The sequence below is a fragment of the Mastacembelus armatus genome, chromosome 4 (genome assembly GCF_900324485.2).
Source record: "Mastacembelus armatus chromosome 4, fMasArm1.2, whole genome shotgun sequence".
Lineage (NCBI taxonomy): Eukaryota > Metazoa > Chordata > Actinopteri > Synbranchiformes > Mastacembelidae > Mastacembelus > Mastacembelus armatus.
Genome location: NC_046636.1, coordinates 25,748,524 through 25,768,229, shown reverse-complemented (window position 1 = coordinate 25,768,229; position 19,706 = coordinate 25,748,524). Strand labels below are relative to the sequence as shown.

General features: G+C 40.9%; 2 protein-coding genes, 1 long non-coding RNA gene and 7 other non-coding genes across 11 annotated transcripts; 1 reads left to right on the top strand and 9 right to left on the bottom strand.

Moving 5' to 3' along the window:
* Nucleotides 1-636: 636 nt before the first annotated feature.
* On the bottom strand, nt 637-5,549 carry tor3a (torsin family 3, member A). 2 transcript variants are annotated; one of them, XM_026305067.1, is made up of 7 exons: nt 5,231-5,549; nt 4,974-5,096; nt 3,636-3,901; nt 2,629-2,804; nt 2,289-2,413; nt 1,593-1,877; nt 637-1,489 (listed from the first exon to the last, which is right to left on the bottom strand). In XM_026305067.1, the coding sequence occupies exons 1-6, from the start codon at nt 5,394-5,396 to the stop codon at nt 1,630-1,632; spliced, it is 1,104 nt and encodes a 367-aa protein (XP_026160852.1). In that variant the 5' UTR covers nt 5,397-5,549; the 3' UTR covers nt 637-1,489; nt 1,593-1,629. The 2 variants fall into 2 exon arrangements, with proteins under 2 accessions (XP_026160852.1, XP_026160851.1); XM_026305066.1 differs by having other exon boundaries at nt 637-1,877.
* A 536-nt stretch (nt 5,550-6,085) lies between these two features.
* Nucleotides 6,086-9,167, bottom strand: LOC113128971 (uncharacterized). Its single transcript, XR_003295562.1, has 11 exons — nt 9,113-9,167; nt 8,893-8,936; nt 8,094-8,138; nt 7,850-7,898; nt 7,630-7,658; nt 7,403-7,441; nt 7,179-7,221; nt 6,769-6,822; nt 6,570-6,598; nt 6,283-6,329; nt 6,086-6,177 (listed from the first exon to the last, which is right to left on the bottom strand). It is a non-coding gene; the product is annotated as an uncharacterized LOC113128971 (long non-coding RNA).
* Nucleotides 6,401-6,476, bottom strand: LOC113129571 (small nucleolar RNA SNORD47). Its single transcript, XR_003295613.1, has one exon. It is a non-coding gene; the product is annotated as a small nucleolar RNA SNORD47 (small nucleolar RNA).
* LOC113129573 (small nucleolar RNA SNORD44) lies at nt 6,892-6,952 on the bottom strand. Its single transcript, XR_003295615.1, has one exon. It is a non-coding gene; the product is annotated as a small nucleolar RNA SNORD44 (small nucleolar RNA).
* LOC113129574 (small nucleolar RNA snR60/Z15/Z230/Z193/J17) lies at nt 7,507-7,588 on the bottom strand. The gene has a single exon (XR_003295616.1). It is a non-coding gene; the product is annotated as a small nucleolar RNA snR60/Z15/Z230/Z193/J17 (small nucleolar RNA).
* LOC113129575 (small nucleolar RNA snR60/Z15/Z230/Z193/J17) lies at nt 7,726-7,806 on the bottom strand. The gene has a single exon (XR_003295617.1). It is a non-coding gene; the product is annotated as a small nucleolar RNA snR60/Z15/Z230/Z193/J17 (small nucleolar RNA).
* On the bottom strand, nt 7,973-8,054 carry LOC113129570 (small nucleolar RNA SNORD79). Its single transcript, XR_003295612.1, has one exon. It is a non-coding gene; the product is annotated as a small nucleolar RNA SNORD79 (small nucleolar RNA).
* LOC113129577 (small nucleolar RNA SNORD75) lies at nt 9,005-9,073 on the bottom strand. The gene has a single exon (XR_003295619.1). It is a non-coding gene; the product is annotated as a small nucleolar RNA SNORD75 (small nucleolar RNA).
* A 542-nt stretch (nt 9,168-9,709) lies between the features above and the next one.
* Nucleotides 9,710-9,793, bottom strand: LOC113129572 (small nucleolar RNA SNORD74). Its single transcript, XR_003295614.1, has one exon. It is a non-coding gene; the product is annotated as a small nucleolar RNA SNORD74 (small nucleolar RNA).
* Nucleotides 9,794-14,685: 4,892 nt separating this feature from the next.
* On the top strand, nt 14,686-17,554 carry ccl25b (chemokine (C-C motif) ligand 25b). Its single transcript, XM_026305619.1, has 5 exons — nt 14,686-14,726; nt 15,105-15,208; nt 16,541-16,658; nt 16,869-16,996; nt 17,083-17,554. Exons 2-4 carry the CDS (start codon nt 15,145-15,147, stop codon nt 16,987-16,989), a joined length of 303 nt encoding a protein of 100 aa, XP_026161404.1. The 5' UTR covers nt 14,686-14,726; nt 15,105-15,144; the 3' UTR covers nt 16,990-16,996; nt 17,083-17,554.
* Nucleotides 17,555-19,706: the final 2,152 nt, after the last annotated feature.

Sequence of the window (19,706 nt, the reverse complement as noted above, 5' to 3'; positions counted from 1 at the left end):
CGGACGAACAGTCGCTCTGGCCAATGGGAGCGGACCACGCGTTTGCTTCATACACGCCCAGGAGAAGGTGATGCGTCGTGCGTGAAGCGCGTGAAGAGGAAAAAACCAGCGTGATACAATAACGTGGGTTCATGTAACACACACGTAAAAAACGACGCTGAGCTTGTTCACAGCTGAACCACAACAGACCAGATCCACATGAAAAAAACACTTTCATTCCTATTTGCTTTTAAAGCGCATAGTGTTATATTATTATATATTATATTATAAAATGTTATATTTGTAAATCGCTATTCTGTTCCTGAAAACACAAGAGTGATTTGGACTAGAAATAAAAAAAAAACATACACCTGAGATTGTAATTTATTAAAAAATAATTTTACAAATCCGAAGCGATTTGAGGTGCTCTGGGTTAATCTAGTCCAGATTTGTGAAATGTTGGTAGGTTTTTCAGATAGACCTCGTCTGATATGGAGAAAAACAATAAAAAACAACCTTATTTTTCTTTCACAAATATAATCAAGGCTTCACGAATTTAAGAAGCTGGTTATTGTTCACCTCTCCATAGGCACCATTCAAAACATACAGGCAACATACAGACAACCCTCAAATTATTCCATGAAATAAAAACAGCCATTGTTGTATTACTGTGAGTGTTTATTTTCATAAAACAATGTCTGACATAATTTAACAGTAATTTTGTTTCACATTTTTCTTGTGACGTGACCCTCTGAGCTTCGGAGAACGAAATGTGAGTGTCCACATGTGGTGGAAAGAGGTAAAGCAAGTCCACAAATAAACTATGTACCAAAATGACAAAATCAACCTTCATCAGAGTCACACAGTACAACTACCCACATTTACTGATATCAAATGAATAATTAAAAGTATTGTTATTAACACTGGCACAAAAAGCTGACAAATAGATTAACTGACATATGGTCCGTTGCATGTCTTCCAGTTTCAAGTAATGTTTCCATCAGTGTTATTAGTTATGCTGTTCATACCACAATGCCATTTAATATTCATTACGTGCCAAGTTAATGGCTTACAGAACCACCAAGTGTCCATTTAAGCTACTCCACAAAAATAATCTGGCACAGTAACATGTTCGTATTTGGCATAAACTGTGTTAATAAATAATCTGCACTGATACAAGTATAATGTGTGGCATGCAAATACTAACACATGAATAAAGACCTTATCTAAACATAAAAACAGTGCAACTTAGCATTGCCCAAGGTAAACAGACAAAAATAATGTGACCTGATAAAAAAACATCTATCAGTACCTCTGAAAACCCCTGACACAGTTTCGTTCAGCTCTCTGAGGATTCGAACCAGGCAGGTTAAGGAGAGCAGTCATAGCGCACATGAGGACCACCTGGACCCAGCACCTCTCCCGTGATGTCTGCAGAGCGAGCCACAAATACAGGCTCTGCCCTGGGCTCTGGCTTTCTCTGGGGGACCTGGACAGACATGTGTTGCATCTGTCAGGGGGGCAGGAGTGGGGAGAGGAGAGTACAAAGTGAAGAGCAAAGAAGACTCTGCTGTGGCTCTGTATGCAGATGGGTTGGTAAAGCAATCTCACACCTCCTCCAGGTCTCTCTCTCTTTGCCTGCCTCGTCTTCTAAGGTAGAAAGAAGTTGATCCTCTGGGGAATGGATTTGCAACCCTGGGCTGAGAACAGTCTCTCCTCTTTGGGGACATACAGCATCGCTTTGGCCACCTCATCCAGCGTCGCTTCGTCGGTCTCCAGACCGCGGGCCGCGTAGGCGTCCCGTGCACAGAGCTTGACGTGGCGGTACTCCAGAGGCAGGAAGGGCACGAAGAAGTCAATCAGGTGGCCAGACATCAGCTCGCTCTGAGCAAACCCACCTGGGAAAGAGAATCATGCAGAAAACCTGCTTAGAGTTTTTACATTAAAGGTTCATTACCACAACTAAAAGTCTGAAAAACTGGCTACCCGACAGAATAGGAACGAGTAGTGGGACAAGGATCAAAAACCAAGATTAACATTGGTGTGGCTTTTTGAGATGAAGAGCACTAAAAGCAACCAAAGCACTAAGATATGATTCTCGTCTGCAGCTTGTTTTGGTCGAACTAGAACAGTTGAGTTGATCATTAATTCTCACTGTCCCTCACCGCCCATATAAAAAAACACATATAGATTACACAGCAACACAAAACTGGTCACTTTCTGCCCATGATAAAATAGCAAACAGCTTAAGTAAGCAAGTCAAAGACTGTGCCCCACAGAGAAACGATAAGGCCAGCACCGCTTTATACCTTGAGACTCCATAGTTTCAGTTCGCAGACGATGCTCCAGGTCTTCCATTCCAATGTCCTCTCGATTTTGACCAGAATGCCAGAAGTCCAGCGCCACGTCATTGATCGTTGCTCCACCAATATTACTGCAGAGGCAAAAGAAAGAGCAAAAAGACGGTGCAGTTTAATAAACTGAACATCAATATGATTGTCTGACGCACTGTAGTGATTTCAGGCCTCCGTTAATTAACATCACTGTGCCGTAACAATGTACGGAGAAATGCTGGAGAAGAGGGGCAGTATATTCTGTGGTAGTGAGTGTGATTTTAAAGGTAGGACATGCCAGAGACAAAGAACCAACCTGAGGAAGAGGAAGATGGCTCTGCGGTAGCTGACTCCGTCTACGTTGTCATAGTGATCCATGTAGGGCTTGATGGCATCGATGAGGCCTGGGTGAAGCTTCTCAGCCTCGTCAAAAATGAACAGAGTCTGGGGGCAGCGCAACACCATGTCCCGAATCGCCTCTCTCAGCTGGCCCTGTGTCAAAAATCACAGAAATAACACAATCTATACAAAAAGAAGACAAAACTTTTGGTTTTGGGTCTGGTATCTGTATAGAAGTTATATGTGCTATACGAGCCAGAACACATTAAAATGATCCATGGGATGATTCCATGGGAATTAACACAGTAAAAAGCAGAAAAGGATTCTAATTTGAAAACCTGAATATCTAATATGAACCCTGCTGCATCTACATTTATCATTTATCTATTGCATTTTTACTCTATGTTGCTATTCTGTGTTTCCTCTGTACTATGTGTGTTTTATAACATTTAAACCAGGTCAATGATGCCAAAGTCATGAAGGGAAAAAGTGATGAATTTGTTGTTTCTATTTTTATTGTCATCTTTATTACACTATGCACGATCTGTTGATTCTGAATTATTCTTATTTTCAGGGCACCTTTGATTAGACACGTAGTCACAGCAGAAATGTTCAGAATTCAGAGTCCACATTTACAATTTCTGGACATTCTGATAGTATCAGTTTAAAGGTTATCCTGTATACTACGCTGGATTCATTTATGTAATGACACTGTGTCAACACAATTTTGAAATCTAATGCAGGGATTGTGTAAAAACGTGTCGAGACGGGTCCATGTTGGCACCTGTGCCCTGGTTGGACAAAGGCCAGGTTCCAAAAAGCCATGCATCCCAGTACGTGTAGGATCAATGTTTGGTTTAAGCATCGTCCAAACTGTGGCCGTTATCATTCATACGCTGAATTACAAAACACAGACTAAACAATCGGTGATCCAAAAAACACAACACGTTCCTGGCACAGAACAGCTTGCTCTGAATGTCTTACTTTGTACGTGTCCACCAGTCTGGCATGCGGGAAGTGGAACGGCGCGATGAACAAACGGACACACTCACTCTTCACCCCGTCACGATACAGATTATCAGCAATGATCCGGGCCACAAAGTTCTTGCCCGTGCCGGACCAGCCGTGGAAGGAGAGGGTGAGTGGCTTGTTGGACTCTGGGTTGTTGATAAAACCCTGAATGGCTTTCAGAACCACAGACTGAGCCAGGTGCTGCCCGTGGAGCTTCGTCTGTAGATCCCTCGACAGACCTGCACGTGTGTGCACAGAAAAGAGTGCAGGTTTATAAGGCACAGAGAGAAATAAAGAAAAACCCCTGTGATGATGATGATCATGTGCTCTGCCAAAATACATCCATCCATCCATCTTCTATACCAGCTTATTCCTTAACCAGGGTCACGGGGATCTGCTGGAGCCTATCCCAGTTACCAGCAAATACATTTAAAGAGAAAACATGCAGGACTTTTAAATTCACCCTGTTAATGCACATGGTGTCACTTTCCAAGCCGTACAGCCTCTGCAGCATTATTTACACTGTTTGTTTGAATGTTACTAGAGTCAAGGAGAGACACTCAATGGTGTTAATACTAACACGGCATTTATATCACTGACAATACTATTTGACAATATCTGCAATAACAGTCAAAGTCTGTGATTCAATGTCAAAGAGCAAACAAGAAAAACAACCCGAAGGATTTAACACTACATATAAAGAACAGCAAATAAATGGCTGTAAAACCTGATGACCTCTTATAACCTTGACTACGACATGTCTCCTAAAAAGATAACGCTTCTCCAGAAGTAAAATATCTGATCTAACCTTCAGTTGCAACCTACTGTCCATATATTTTCTGTACTCACACTACAAAGTACATTTAAATGTGTAATGGAATCAATGTATTACATCTACTGTCCTGTCAGGTGTTTGCAGTCCCTCAGGCGATGGAAGCAATTTCAATACAATAAAAACTGTCAGCGTCTGTGTAGGTGTGACTGAAAGCAGATGATGAATCATAAATCAGTAATCACAGTAAAACAGGACAACAGGTAATAGCTGAGAGCTGTGATAAACAATTCTCTCTATGAAATGCATGTTAAGCTACTAACCATGTTCTTCTTAACACAGAGACAATAAGAATAACGAGACCTTCCTCTGTCGTGGGTGTCAGTCTGCATTTTGTCACATTCAATTAGCTTTTTTTTTTGTAAATTTATAATAAAAAATAAAAAAATCATGCAAGAAATGACATGAAGTCGTTTTAGAGCCATGTGCACAGACACTCTCTGGACAGACCAGCACATTCATCACACATGCACACTCACCTGTGATGTTGTTGGTTATCCTGCAGTCCCCAGACTCACAGCACTGGCCCAGGCTACAGTACCACTGATGCAGGAGGCTCATGTAGTCCTGAGAGAAACTTGCCCAGAGGTCCCTGGTAGGAACTGCTCACATCAACAGCAACACAGTTAATGAAACACTATGGAGGAAAATGGTTCTCAATGTGCACGACAGGCTGCGGACTGTGCTCGACAGCTTCATTAGAGTCAAATGGTTTTAACTGCTCTCGGTGTCTTACCCTGCTGTGTAGCATCGTCTTGGTTGGGCTGACACTCCCCCTCCCATATGTTGCAATAAATGTAGTTAAAATAGTAAGTGGACACATTGGAAATGCTGTCGAGCTGGAAGAAGTCTGCTTCCGCGGACAGAGCCCAGAGCAGCGGCACGAACCACCGGACAAACATCGGGGAAGACGCTGCTCCGAGCCGGCCAACACGACACTGAACAGGGCGTCCCAGCTCCCCTCTCCCATTTATCTGGAGCCGTGTGTTTACTGGGGCCTGCACCCTGTGGGGCTTTTCCGCCTCTTTCCCGACGACAGACTGTGCGCGATGGAGGGGCGCTTGTTTTACTCACCGTGGTCGGCTGCTACGGGCGGTGACAGAGAGTTGGTCCCTGCTTCACCATGTGTTTAAATGCTGTTAATACTTTGATGAAGCTAAACAATACGTAAATACGTCATGTAATCTCAGATTTACGTTAACTTTAAAAAGCTTTTTAAGTGTGAAACAGTAAAAACAGCAGATTCCAGTGTCTGAGCTGAGCGGAAAAATAAACTTTAATCATCAATGAACCGCTTTCATGGATCAGTTACCGTATTGCATTTATTTAGTGAAGACAAACATTCACTGTTACCGCCCCTGAGAGGCGTGTAGGAATGGAAAGTAAACGCTCCCAAACGGCGTCACTTCCGGTAACTTCTAACCCCATTACTTCCGCCAACACGGGCCAATGGAGGTTTATTTACCCGATTATCGATCAGGTTGTGGTATTGAATCATATCCCAGTGGGATTTATTTCACACTTTATTCAACTATGTCACATTTGGCAGCGACTGGACGCTGCATGTTTCATTGAGACACATCACACAAGCTGGCAGGAAGAGTTTTATTACAAAGTAAAGGTAAAACAAAAACATTTACAGGCTGGTGAAGAGGCTCAGGTCACTATCCCGACAAACCGCATCTGAAAAAAAAAAAAAAACAGGTTTATGTTATTTAATGAGGTTCTTAGCAGCTCCAAGTGTTGATATTGGTATTATCAAAAGGGGCTTTTAAAAACCTCCCTCACCTCAGAGCAAACTGAAGGTTTGTCCCTCAGGGCGTCACAGGTGCATCCTGCCATGAACACATTTCTGATTAAAATTAGGCAGGAAACCAGAAACACCACAGGTATCTGTCCACCACACAACCATCAGAATAAAATGGAACGGTATGGGTTATAATCAACACAAATCATTTGGCAGAATCTTTTCATCACAGGTCTGGTGGTCAGGTCATGATCTCAGGGTCACAGCACCCATGGAACAATTTCATAAACAGGAACTTCAACTTTTTATGAAGGACTGAAATACTTACCCAACATTGACCTGAGCTCCAGTTGTTTCCTGAGAAAGAAAATAACCTTATTACAAGTCAGTGACTGGTTGATTAAGACTCATGTCACTGGGCTGCTCAGTAGAAGAGTGTCCACATTAAAGTTCAGGTCAGACATTTGCAAAGACATCACTGAGCCCATAGGCCAACCTGTATCCCAGCCAAGTGTCTGCAGACTCACCTCAATGAATCTCACTTTGGCCTCTTCCAAAAAAAACCTCAGGGCTGGTAGAGCCTGAAGGAAACAGAACATCGTAAGTCAAATACACAACAGGAAACATTAGGATGAGAGAACAACCTGACCAGTCAGCTAGAGCTAATATAAGACTCCATGGATAAGTCAGTCTTTGCTGTCATCACTCAGGCCATTACAGGGATCAACTGGGTTCACTGCAACAGCACCCAAGACCCCAACTAACATGTAGCTGGTTCAGACACAGATGAGGAGCTCAGGGACTAAAAGCACCATGTAATTAAGGCTGAATATCAACTTTATGTTTAATGTTAGACCAAAACGTACAAATACTGTTTTATTTGGTCACCTGGGTCTGAAGTGCTTTTAAAAAAAAAAGTGTCCTGTTCTATACTCACCATGTGCCTGTGCCATCTGGTGCAGAGCTCAATCTCACTCGCTCTGAAAAATCAGAATAGTTTCATGTGAATAAATGTAAATAAAATTCCTGTTCCTTTCCAAGTACTAATGCAGATCAGAACAAAAGCATTAATTTCCTCAACTGGATCAGAGACCTGATTCAAATTCATCACCTCTGGATGATCTTAGTTGGACTGTACCCATGTGGGATGTAATTACTTACCAACAAAGGCTGTGATGATATTCAGCAAGGTGTTCACACCTGCAGAGACAAGAGATTTGTTATTACCACGGTTTAACCACATCACAGCCAGAGGACAACTGCTGTTGATACATCAGCTAGGAGCGAAAGACAACAGGTAATCTTCACAGTTTAATCTGCTGAACTATGCAATCATCATTATATCAAGTACTGGTAAAAATTATCACTTAAGCCTGTTAAAAACTCACCTTCACTTTGCATGCAGAAGCTTGTGTTCCTGAAGGGAAAGATGAAGACAGTTAAGAATCACTTCAGAAACCAAGGGGCCTCACTGCTCCAGGAGGCCTTTGCATCAGTTAGGAGCGAAAGACTTTCGTTTCTTCTTCATGGTTATCTGCTGAACTATGCAATCATCATTGCATCGGGCCAGTCTGATATCGCAACCGGTCGACTCGGACACAAACTCACCTCTAATTGATCCAACAAGACCAACATCAGATCCAAGAATGAGGAACATCTGCAAGTCAACACCAGAGATCAGTGAAAGGCCAAAACAAAATATAAAACAAGGTAAAGATATTTCTTAAACAGCACTGCATCAGAAAAAAGTCATCTTTCACTCTTTTTCAGAGAGATTCCCATTGTTTAAAACAAAAAATCATCATTGACAGCTTGTTTTGAGTACAGTAGGTCTAATAGTCAGGGCTAGTACCTGCTCAGGCAGATGAAGAGTCGACTGGAACCAAAGTGAGCACAGCTGTGGAAACAGTATAAAATTAGTAATCAATAACCAACGTAGACATGCAGGCTTCAAGCTGTTAGTGCCTCAGATTAGTTAACATGGTGGTTGGAGCATCGTCATCCATCTTGTCGAGAGTAGCAAATAAATGTCATCACAGGAGCACATGGGAAAGAGGACAGAGCTTCTCTGAGGTGTTGTAGTGTCGACATGGAGCCTGAACATAACTGCACCTCAGATATTACAAATCTATAGAGCATCAGCACCACAGGGCCTGAAGGGAGGGCTCATGTTTTGAGTGTCGACAGTAACGACAACATGGACCCTACATATATTACCGTATTTTCTGGACTATAAGTCACTTTTTACTTCTGATTTGACCTGTGACTCACAGCAAAGTGACTTAGATTTACAGTCATTTTGTCAAGTACTCACTAGTGTTAGATGACAGACTCAACTAAAGATAACACTGTACCGCAGGAAAAATAAATATCTATGTTCAGGCTAAACTAACTCCTGGTGTAACAAGTGAAAAGCAGCCCAAAAACTCATTCTCAGACCAGCTTAGTCCATAACCCCTCCAACACTGTTTTTGTTTGACTGCCTTTTAAAATTGTTTCATTATTGTTACATATTCTATTTTATCATTAGGCTCTATAAGGTGCCCTTAAGAGTCTTGAAAGGCACCCACAACGTATTTGCACCTTGTAATTCTGAACTCCAGACAGTGAACACCTCAGAGAAGCAAAGAGCCATCCTGACTGAGCCTTACCTCATGTCCTCCAGCTCCTTCACGTCTGCAGATGTTCCTGAGACCTGTGGACGTTCACATATTTCAGTAACAGGGTGGTAATAACCAGCTCAGAGCACAGCTGGAATAAACAAGTCTCAGTGTAAAGTTTCTCAGAAATCACTTCTGTCCACTACTCTTATACTTAACCTCATCACTGACTTCCAGTTAGAGCAACAGACTGTAAAACACCATCACTTACCAGTCCAGGACTGGATCATATCTGGACCTTGGAAAAACCATTTTGAAGCTGAAGAAAGAAAAAAAAAAAAGCCCATAAGTTACACAGATCCTGCACCAAGTTTCTTTGCGTCATTGCTTTATCTTATTCTATTCTTGTTTAATTGATAAATCAATGTAATTAATAGTTTTAGAAATGACTTCTGCCCCACTACTGCTATCATGAGAAACCATAATTAACCAAAGACAAAGCTATTTCTACCTCCCTATCTTCATATTTTGCAGAGATGCTTTGGACAAAAACATTTTAAATCTAAAGCACCAACATTCCTATTTATTTTTCATTATTTCCTCTGTACATAGTGCCTATATCTGTTTATCTGGTTTAATTTGGCCTACAATTTCATGGCACATGGAAACATGTTGTCCTCACTGTGCATATGACAGTAAAGCTCTTTGAATCTGACCCATCCTGGTCTATGATATGAATCCGCAACACCAGATCGGTCTGAAAAGACGCATTTCTGCATAGTTTGGCTAAGATGTGCCCGACATGAAGCCAATGAATGAAAGCAGAGGATGTGCAGCTGAGCTGAGTCGGAGCTAAAACGCATTTGGCCCCATGCGGTCAGAGCTGTTGGCATTTCTTCACTCTGACAATCAGATGTCCCTACCAACATTTATCTCATCACGCAGACATGGGGTCCAGCCGGGTTCACTTAGCCCGGCGGCTAACTAGCATCCCTGCACAGCACGTGGTGCAGGCCCGACTCGGCTCAGCTCGCAAACCTCCGAACACGAAACTACAACGATTCGACCCAGAAACTGGTTCGAGTCTCCAGATACAAAACACCAAAACGACTGGACAAAGACTAGTTAGGGCTAAACAGGACCAGGACTAGACCCGCACCCAAAGAGGAGCAACATACTGACCTGACGACGAAGAAAGAGTGAGAGAGGGCGAAGGGTGCGAGGGCTTTTTATAGGAGTGGTCGCAAAGGTTCATGGGAAAAATGATTATACTAGCGCCCTCTGCTGGACCGATGTATGGATGCACAAATTAAAATTACATTTGTTGGCCTGTTTGTTTAAACAATTTAGCTGCTATCAAACTGAACTTTAATTATCCATCCATCATCTAGACCCCCTTAGTCCTAACCAGGGTCACAGGGATCTGCTGGAGCCTATCCCAGCTCTCTCTGGGTGAAAGGCAGGGGTCCACCCTGGACAGGTCCCCAGTCCATCACAGGGCCACATAGAGACAAACAACCTCACACACTCACACTCACTCCTATGGGCAATTTAGAGTCACCAATCAACCTGACATACATGTTTTTGGACTGTGGGAGGAAACCAGAGTACCTGGAGAAAACCCACACAAGCACAGGGAGAACATGCAGACTCCACACAGAAAGGCCCCTGATGGGTTTCAAACCGGGAACCTTCTTGCTGTGAGGCAACAGTGCTAACTACTAAGTCACCGTGCTGCCTAGTTGGTTAGCATTAGAGCTAAAATAATATACAACCTCCCTTTGAAATACACACTTGGCAAACTAACTATTTTCAGTAGTGAGTTTCTTATTGTGGCCTTGTTCACTTTAATGATAATCAGCAACAGTGCTAACCACTAATGCGCAGTGCTGCCTTCTTGCAAATAGGTGAAATTTAAATATGGTTAATTACTATTATTACTATTATTTTATTTTTTTCTTTCTATTTTTCTTTACACTTAATGTGGACAACAGTCTAACTCAAAGCACATTAACAGAAAACTGGAATAATTAAAACAACACACATAGAAACAATAGGTAGAAAGGAAACTCAGAGAGCATAAATAAACATGTGGGTGTTTTGTTCGGACTTGATTCCAACCTAACTTGTCAGAGTCGTTTCCAGCCACAGTAGGCAGCTTTCAACAAAAGCGGCAAATGTCAAAGTCGGCCACAAACTAGTTAATATGTCCCTCAGTTGCTGGGAGGCCAAACCAGAGCTATTGTATTGTTAATACTGGACTTAAATTAGCAGAGTGACCAGAAACATGACTCAAAATGAGGGATGATGTTCCTCCAGGGCTGCTAGATATGTTCTTCATACAGTCATAGATTAGATTAGCCCATATACAACATGTTTCTATTGCCCTCTAGTGGACAAAAGGTGACTAAAGTCTTTCCATTTCATTTCCACACACACTCACTCCTATGGGCAATTTAGAGTCACCAATCAACCTGACATACATGTTTTTGGACTGTGGGAGGAAACCAGAGGACCTGGAGAAAACCCACACAAGCACAGGGAGAACATGCAAACTCCACACAGAAAGGCCCTTGATGGGTTTCAAACCTGGAACCTTCTTGCTGTGAGGCAACAGTTCTAACCAGTCATCCACCGTGCTGCCCTACCTGACAATATTTACTCAAATAAAGTTTTATGTGATCATGGTACGTGTGAGTTTTTCCATTTCTTTACTATTCATTGTTGTGTTTCACAGCCTTTGCTTCCATCCAGTCCCTGAGGAGGGTCGGGCTCGTTTGATTGAGAATCAAAGTCGTTCTGAAAATATCTGCCAGGTATCCCGTTGTGCTTGATAAGCCAAGCTGTAGATCACAGCACATACTGTACTTACTCCTATTTGCACTAGTGCACATTATATATTGTGTAAATGAATCTTGTATTTATGTTTTTAACTCCTATCGTCCTTTTTTCTTCCTTTTCTCAGGTTTCATTTTTATGTTAATCCTTGTACATAGAGAAACGAGGTCAAACTTCTCGTTCGTGTGCACAAACTCAGCCAATAAACCTGATTTTGATTTCTAAAAAATTACAGGATCTTTAATTCTTTTTTGTACAATGTGTTTGACACGTGTACAAGAATTTTGTTTCTCTTTCCTGTGAGGGGAAAGTCGTAGTGAGAGAGTATTTCAGAGAGAAATGTTGTAATTTTTACTCCACTACATTATCTCACAGCTTCACAAACAGTTTTGCATGTTTAAATTAATTCCTACAATATGCTCAATATTTGAAATTAAATGTAAAATGTGATCAAATATTTGATCCATTATTTTGGCTATATCATTAAGAAACTCAACAGTATATATATATATATATATATATATATATATATATATTATATATATATATACTGTTGAGTTTCTTAATATTTAATATTTCTTAATATCTTGAGTATTCAAATGCTTTATTTAGGTAAAGCACCTGAATATTTCACCATGAAAACCTAAACAACTAAAAAACAAACAAAAGGAGTAGTAATTTTACCGTCATGCATGAGAACTTTATTCTGAAACTCTGCCCTTCAGCTTACTCCTCGTTATTATTATTTTTTTTATTGTTGTTCATGCGTACACATTGAGTACTGTACTTTCACAGAGAAGCTGACCTGACATTTGTGCATTGTGCAATCACCCCTATCCATTAAAACGCTAATACATCTTGTCCTCACAGGCAGGTTATCAAGTATGAGTGGCGATTGATAGAGGTGATGCACATTCACAGATTATCTACAGATCTGACTAGACCCCTTCGTGGTCTAAACTCCGTCATGCCTGTTTAGAATAATTTGTACCGTGAAAGAAGAGTTTGAGAAGGGTCTTTTCCTGTTTGAACATGACAGTGTTGTGCTTTGTGCCAGGATGATAAAGAAATGTTTTTCCTCTTTTGCAGCGGAAGAATTTGATGGCCCCTTCAGAATGTCTTGACCCCTAACTCATCCAACATCTTAGGGATGAAGTGCCGCTCCGTCTGCAAGCTGGACCTTATCAGCACAGCACAAGTCTCTGACCCTGTGAATGTTTGTGTGGCTGAATAGCAGGAAATCCCCACGGCCAGGTTTCCAAATCTTGTCGAAAGCCTTACTGGAATCGTTTTGGCAACATGTCAGTGTCTATAATTTCAAAATAAAACGTACTTGAGAAGCACTTGTCCGTGTAAAGGCTTGTCCACATACTTTTGGCCATATACTGTATTTTCTCTGTTTGTATAAAACATCCATGAAACTGCATCAATATTTTACACATAGACATGACATACATTTGGTAGACTCACTTATCAAGGCTGTTGCATGGATTAATGGTCCAGAGAACATAATCAGTTCAACACTGACATTTGGGAGCAATCACATCATCACAGGGATGAGATGGCCAAGAAGAAGTAAATCACCAGGCCAGCATGCCTTCTTCAGTACGGAGTCATGTTTAAAAGACTCTAGGGACCACCATGCTTTCTTTAAACTGTTTCCTCAGGGGTTTTAGTCACACATGTTTAACACATGACGTGTATTTTAGAGGCTGATTACAATGTTTTTAGACTCGTATATTAATTAAACTGTGTTTCAGCAACCAAAGTCATTCGGAGATATTTTCCCACCAGAGTTTGTGAACAATGGCTTTGGAAGAGTATATAGATGTTTCCTGAAAATAGAAATGAAAAGCTTATAATAGGTAGGATTGGGTAGTTGCCGTTACACTGGGATAACTTGGATTCATAAGTTCAGTACATAGATTTAGATTTATAATCTGTGGTGAAGCATTTCTAAAACTATATGGCACTGCTTCAGTCATTCGGTGCCTAATTCTTAACGCCCATTTACAATAAGTGTACGTATTATGAGATTATTTTCCTCTGTTGTCATTCTTAAACTTTCTCTATCAGGAGCTGACTGTTCTGCCGTTTACACAAAGAAAGAGGTTATTTCAGGTTGAAGAAGACATTTATATACAAAAATACACATCTGAGAGCCCCACACAATCACTCCCATATGCTGATAAAAAACTGTACCACAGTTATTCATCATTCAGATAACGCATATGGGCCAAATAACACCAGATCCACAGTCCTGTCTTTCTAAGAGTGAACAGATTTGCAGTTTTGCACATGGATAAGGCAGAAAATGGACCATCCTGAGTGATTCAACATTCTTTAGGAACAAGTTCAGAGCTGGATTGGCATGCAAGATGGCTGGGAAGCAACAGTGCATTAACCCAGTTAATTAGGTGTAAATTATACTTAATAGTTATACAATGAACCAGCTGTGGAGGTTTGTTATACACCTGGACAGCTTTACTACCATGAGATTAGCTCAGTCTTTGTGTGAGGAGGATCTGTCCTCTGGCTGCAGCACCGTAGGTGAACATGACATGACACGACTGCAATTTTGGCTTAATCGAAGTGGTATTATTGTTTAGATTCCCTTGTGTCAATCTTGCGTAAAACCAGTAAAACCCCAAATTTTGTCAAATTTCACATAGTTTTTCTGTGTGATCACTTAAAGAAACGATGACACCAACGCAGTGCTGGAGAAAGCCAATATTTCCAGTAAATTTCTGACCTTTTGGAAGAGAACCAGAAAAGTGAATATCTTACAGCTGTAATAGCAGCAGCTAGTTTGAGCGTAGGTGTGTGTGAATCAAAACCATAAAAATCTTATGAGTTTCAGTTGATGAACTGCACTTTAGCTCTTCAATTATAAAACAAGTGTGACATGTCAGAGGAGGTGTGGTAAAGGATTTTGTGTTAGGGGAGGGTTTCCTGTGCAGACTATAAGAGTTCAGAGCCACCACGAGCTGCACAGGACAAAAGGTTTCTCCTTCCACCACTTATTGTGAAATACTGAATGTGAGCAGGTAGGTTGCTCTGCATGTTTATGAAATGCTCCTCTCTTGTATATATTTTTGTGCTTCTGCAATTCTGAGTTTGCAGACATGCAGTGACATGTTATGGCAACTGTAGGCATGATTTATCACAAACTCCGGTTTCTTTAAAACAACAGCAGATTGCTTGAGATAAAACTGCTGCACACATCTGGAAAACAGCTAAATATTTACGGACTTTTACTCAGCCAGTGATGCAAGCTCTCTCTCTTTGAGAAGAGCACAGTTTACCGGGGTTTGTAATGGAAAATATTATATAAACTGCCTATTTTAATGAGGCTAAGGGGGGGCAGGGGTCTCTGCTTCCAGTTAAGCTCTGTATTTCAGTTTAATCTGTTGGTTTCTGTGCAGCCAAACAAGGACAGAAAAAAGAACAGAAGCAGCAGCAGCCATGAAATTTCAAGTTCTTTTCTTCCTTCTGCTTCTCACCTGCATGTACGTGAGTCTGGCACAAGGTAAGTGTAAGATCACATCAGATACGGTTCATGTGACAAAAGTCAATTATACAGATTGAACTATGCATTTTATACAGTAGCAAGATTATAAAAGTAGCTTTTTAAAATATTCTTCATGATTCATGCATGATTTTGGTGAATGGAAAACATGTGTTTTGCTTTTTGCAAGATTTGGTAGAAATGTAGCTGCAGCTGTATCAAATGGCCCACGTCGTTTTTATAACGCTGCTAATCCCTGAGGTGATTTATTCTGCTGAAAACCGCTCACCAGACCACTTCATACCAGAGTAATCTGTCTAGGCTTGCTACAATAGACCACTCTGATGTGGCAATCTTGTGGCAGGTTGGAAAAACAAAAAACAAAACATATCACGTTAATTAAGACGTTGATTTTCATAAACACGTCTCTCTCGGTACATCACGGCACTAATGAGAACCCTCACATTGTGGGTGTTTTGTCTTGATGTTAGAGTAAAACTGACACAATACAGTACTTCACCAATAATATGCTAATACAGGAAATGAATTTGTGAAAGAAAAGAGTCCGTTTCCAGTGATCAGTGTATCTTAGAGCATACTACCTTTTCAGTGGGATCATGACAGCCAGTTATTTGGGGACTCAGTCAGGTTTCGAGTTACTGATGTAGAAATAACTCAAAGCAGGAGAGAGAGGAAGGATGAATTTCACCTTCAGCTGTCTTTCATGATTTTGAATACGGCACACAAAATATAAATATATAGAACAAAAAAATACATTGAGTTGATATTTTTATAACGTCACAGTGGCCAGGGATGGTGAAGGTGAGCTTCATCCAGCTGAGCCAGGATCCTTTTGTAGAAGTGGATATCTGAGTCTCTGTATGTGAAGACACAGAGTAAGAGAAAGCGAGGGAAGTTAAATATTTCATGTCTGTTACTTTTTAAAGTCCAACAATCAATCATGTTCCCAAAGGGAATTTCTGGTACTTATTGTAGATGAAATTCCTCTGGCGAGTCCTCTGACCTCCCCCCCAGAAAAATAATCCCATCACAGGTAATTGAATTCACAGCCATTTGTGAGACTCATGATTATTTTTCAGCAAAACTAATAGTCCTCGTATTACTAATATTTAAAAGTATCCTGACTAAACAGGGCTCACTTTCATTAATAAGCCAATAGACATGCCAGTAAATGCAGACTTGCACACGCAGCAGAACAGAGTCGGCTTCAGTAATCTTCTAAATGACATCGCTCTGGGTTGTGTTTTCTTTGGACACAAACCCAAGAAGGACATTTTGAAGCGGGTCAATTTATCTCCCCGTAAACTTCTGTAACTTTATCTCTCTCTCCAGGCTCCTATGGCAACTGCTGCCTCGGCTATGTGAAAAACATAAAATCCAACACCCAGAAACACATTGAAAGTTACAGGATGCAGGAAACTGACGGTGATTGCAACATTCCAGCTGTGGTGTAAGTACTAAATGCTATGGACTTTGGTTTTGGGCTCTTACCAAGTATTTTTCTAAAATACTGTTTACATGTAACTGAAGAATACCAGAGAAAGAGCTGCCTGCTGCCTGTGGAGGTGATTGATCCACACTTAGAGCAGCACTGGTGTCTTTCATTACATAATAAACTTGAGCAGTACGCTTGATTAAATAACTTTGTTGATTTGTGCAGGTTTTTTCTGAAGAAGAGGCCTTTGCAGAAAAAGCAGAGGACTATCTGTGCCGATGCGGACGACGACTGGGTCGTGAGAAAGATTAAGGAGTTGAATTTGAAAAACAAAAGGCTTAATTAAGTACAAGGTAAGAAAAACAAAACAAAATACTTTAATGCCTTAGAGACAAACTGAGTCACTGTTTTAATCATCACCAAACCTTTGTCTTTGTAGGGAACTAAAGTGAGAGAAAGAAGAGAGGAGTGCGGCGGTTTCATCTCCCTGTTAGGAGTCATATATCACCTTTAACCAGCGGGTTATGCTTCCACAGATTTCCTGTCGCTGAAAACGAGTGTTAATCTTGTAAACAATTTAATCACAAACATGCTATACCCTTAATGTTATAGCCAGTTCAGCATAGCCGAATTTATATGAGCCATCATTATGATACTGTTACTCTACTCTATGTAAAATAGAGCCTGCTAGGAATGAGCCACGATTTGGCAGCTTTGAAATGTATTTACCGAGTATGTGTGCGTGAATATAAGTGTGAATGAGCAGCGCAGCCATCATGTCAAAAAACACAAAACACAGATGGGATGACAGTTTTTTTTTAGAGAATAAGTTTATATATTTTTCTATCAGTACTCAAATATACTGTACTTTGTGTCTTCCTTTATCAAATAAAACGTAACACCAACAAAGACTCTGTTTTCTGTAATAATCTTAAACATCAAACTGTTTTAAATAAGTTCTGACCTGAATTTGGGATTGAACTGTTGTTTTTTTACGGGGTAAATAGTTGAACCATTCCCTCAACATGATGTTTTACAGGGTACCAGTGAAACAAAACAGGCGTACTTTTGTTCTAGTAATCTCTCATTCATTAACTGGAGCCAACAACTGACAGCATTATACATCCATCAACACTTTAAAACGGGGCTCGCAAGAGAGCTGGTCTGTAATTCATCGAGAGGATCAATGTGCCAGATTCTCATCCACTCCCACATAGCTGGATTAAAAGGCAGCTTCAGTCATCAACTCTGGCTTTAATCAACATTCAGATGCTCATGTGCTGCTTGGTTTTGATTGCTGCCATCGTTCCCCCTCTTCAGACGGGCTGGTGACGTGGTGACAAAATTCACTGCGAAGTGATTTTTAGGTTTTGGCAGCAAATAAAATGGAAAGAAGCTAAAGTCTCGGTTCCATCTTTACATCTTAGCAGACAGCGTTTCTGTGCTGTGCTTTTTATGAGAATTTGTTCCTTTCAAACCCACAGCACGAACAGGAGGATTTATTACAGCAGACTGCATTTGTTTTAGTCACTTCTAAACCTATCCTGTCACCTGAAGGGCCAAAAGGTTATTGTTGGACCCCTTCAGCACAACATGTTATAGATGTTTTGCACCAAGAAGCCACCCAGAACTTATTTAGGAAACACCTCTGGTTTTCTGTATCAACTACTTAGTGCTAATTTGATGAGAGGCAACTATAATTAAAGAAAAGACAGAGTCTATCTCCAAGAAAAGGCCATATGACAATATAATGAATATAATGGAGCTTAGAAGCAGTTGAACGTTCGTCCCAGAAGATAATCCAGCCTTGTGAGTCTGTGATTGTAGTTAAATCTTGACAGCGTTTCAGCGTCATTAATGTGACAGATCTGGATGGATGGATTGTAAAATGTCAAAGTTAAACAATTTCAGGGCATCATAGAGGCTCAGGTGTACTAGCATGCACCATCTAAAACATGATGTCCCTGGTTTGATTCCAAATGTATCTGTCTCCACGTGTTTCCTTTCTCTTTCTCAACAAAAGACTAAAAAAAAAAAAAAACCAACTAAAAAACAACAAAGAAACCAAACAACAAGTTGGCCAGCTTCCTCTGGCTGTGTCCCAATTCTAATCCAGTCCTGACCAAAACGTAGTTGTAATTCTTTCCAGCTGTGAACAACTCTTCTGTTTCATTTTTGCACAGTGTTGAGGGACAGTGGTGTAGGCTACATCAACATCTCTTCTGGGTATACTTTCTCTTAGAACTTTCTCAGCATCAAATGTGCGTATTAGCTTGTTAAACGACCGTCGAAGGAAAGTACAAGTGTCCACATTGTGCTGTGAATGACACTTGATGTCAGGGTGACTTTTCTGAGAAAGCTAATGAACCGAACATGCACTCCAGGGTTTGCAATCCTAAATGCTGATGCTGATGCTGAATAAGGGACGGAAACACTCCTTAACACTGTTAATCAGCATCAAAACCACAACAAGGTCATTTCTCTGACGTGGAAGCTACAGAACAAAAAACTAGAGCATGATCGAAAACACGAAACACAAGAGCTGCGAATGTCCTCTTCAACAAAACACTAATCATCCACCAGCATGACACGGCTGACAGTTTCCTTGGTTGTGATTGTTGGTGTTGAAATAATGACCCAGTTAATCTAGAAGTAATCAACTGCAACTGCTGACTGAAGCACTTTCGGTCTTAAGTTTTTATGCGAGTGCTTTGAAATAACTCCTCACCTGCCCTTGCTGGGCTGTATGCCCAAAAGCTGACGTGCATGTATAGTTTGTTATGCGAAAGCTAAATCACATAGACGTGTTGGATCTCGCTGCATTTGTGGGCCATTTGAGGACATTAGTGTTTCCGTTCTTGCCCATCTCTGGAACATAAACGGCTTCAAGCATCAGCAGCTACTACCTGTACAGACTAGAGTGTAAATCAACTGGTCATGCATTAACAAACACAGATGGATAAAGTTAGTAGTTTAGAGATCTTGATTGTGATTTAGGGGCAAAAAGAGAAAATGTTTGCAGTGCCGTTAATCTACACGGTGCATGGATTCGAGACATACTAT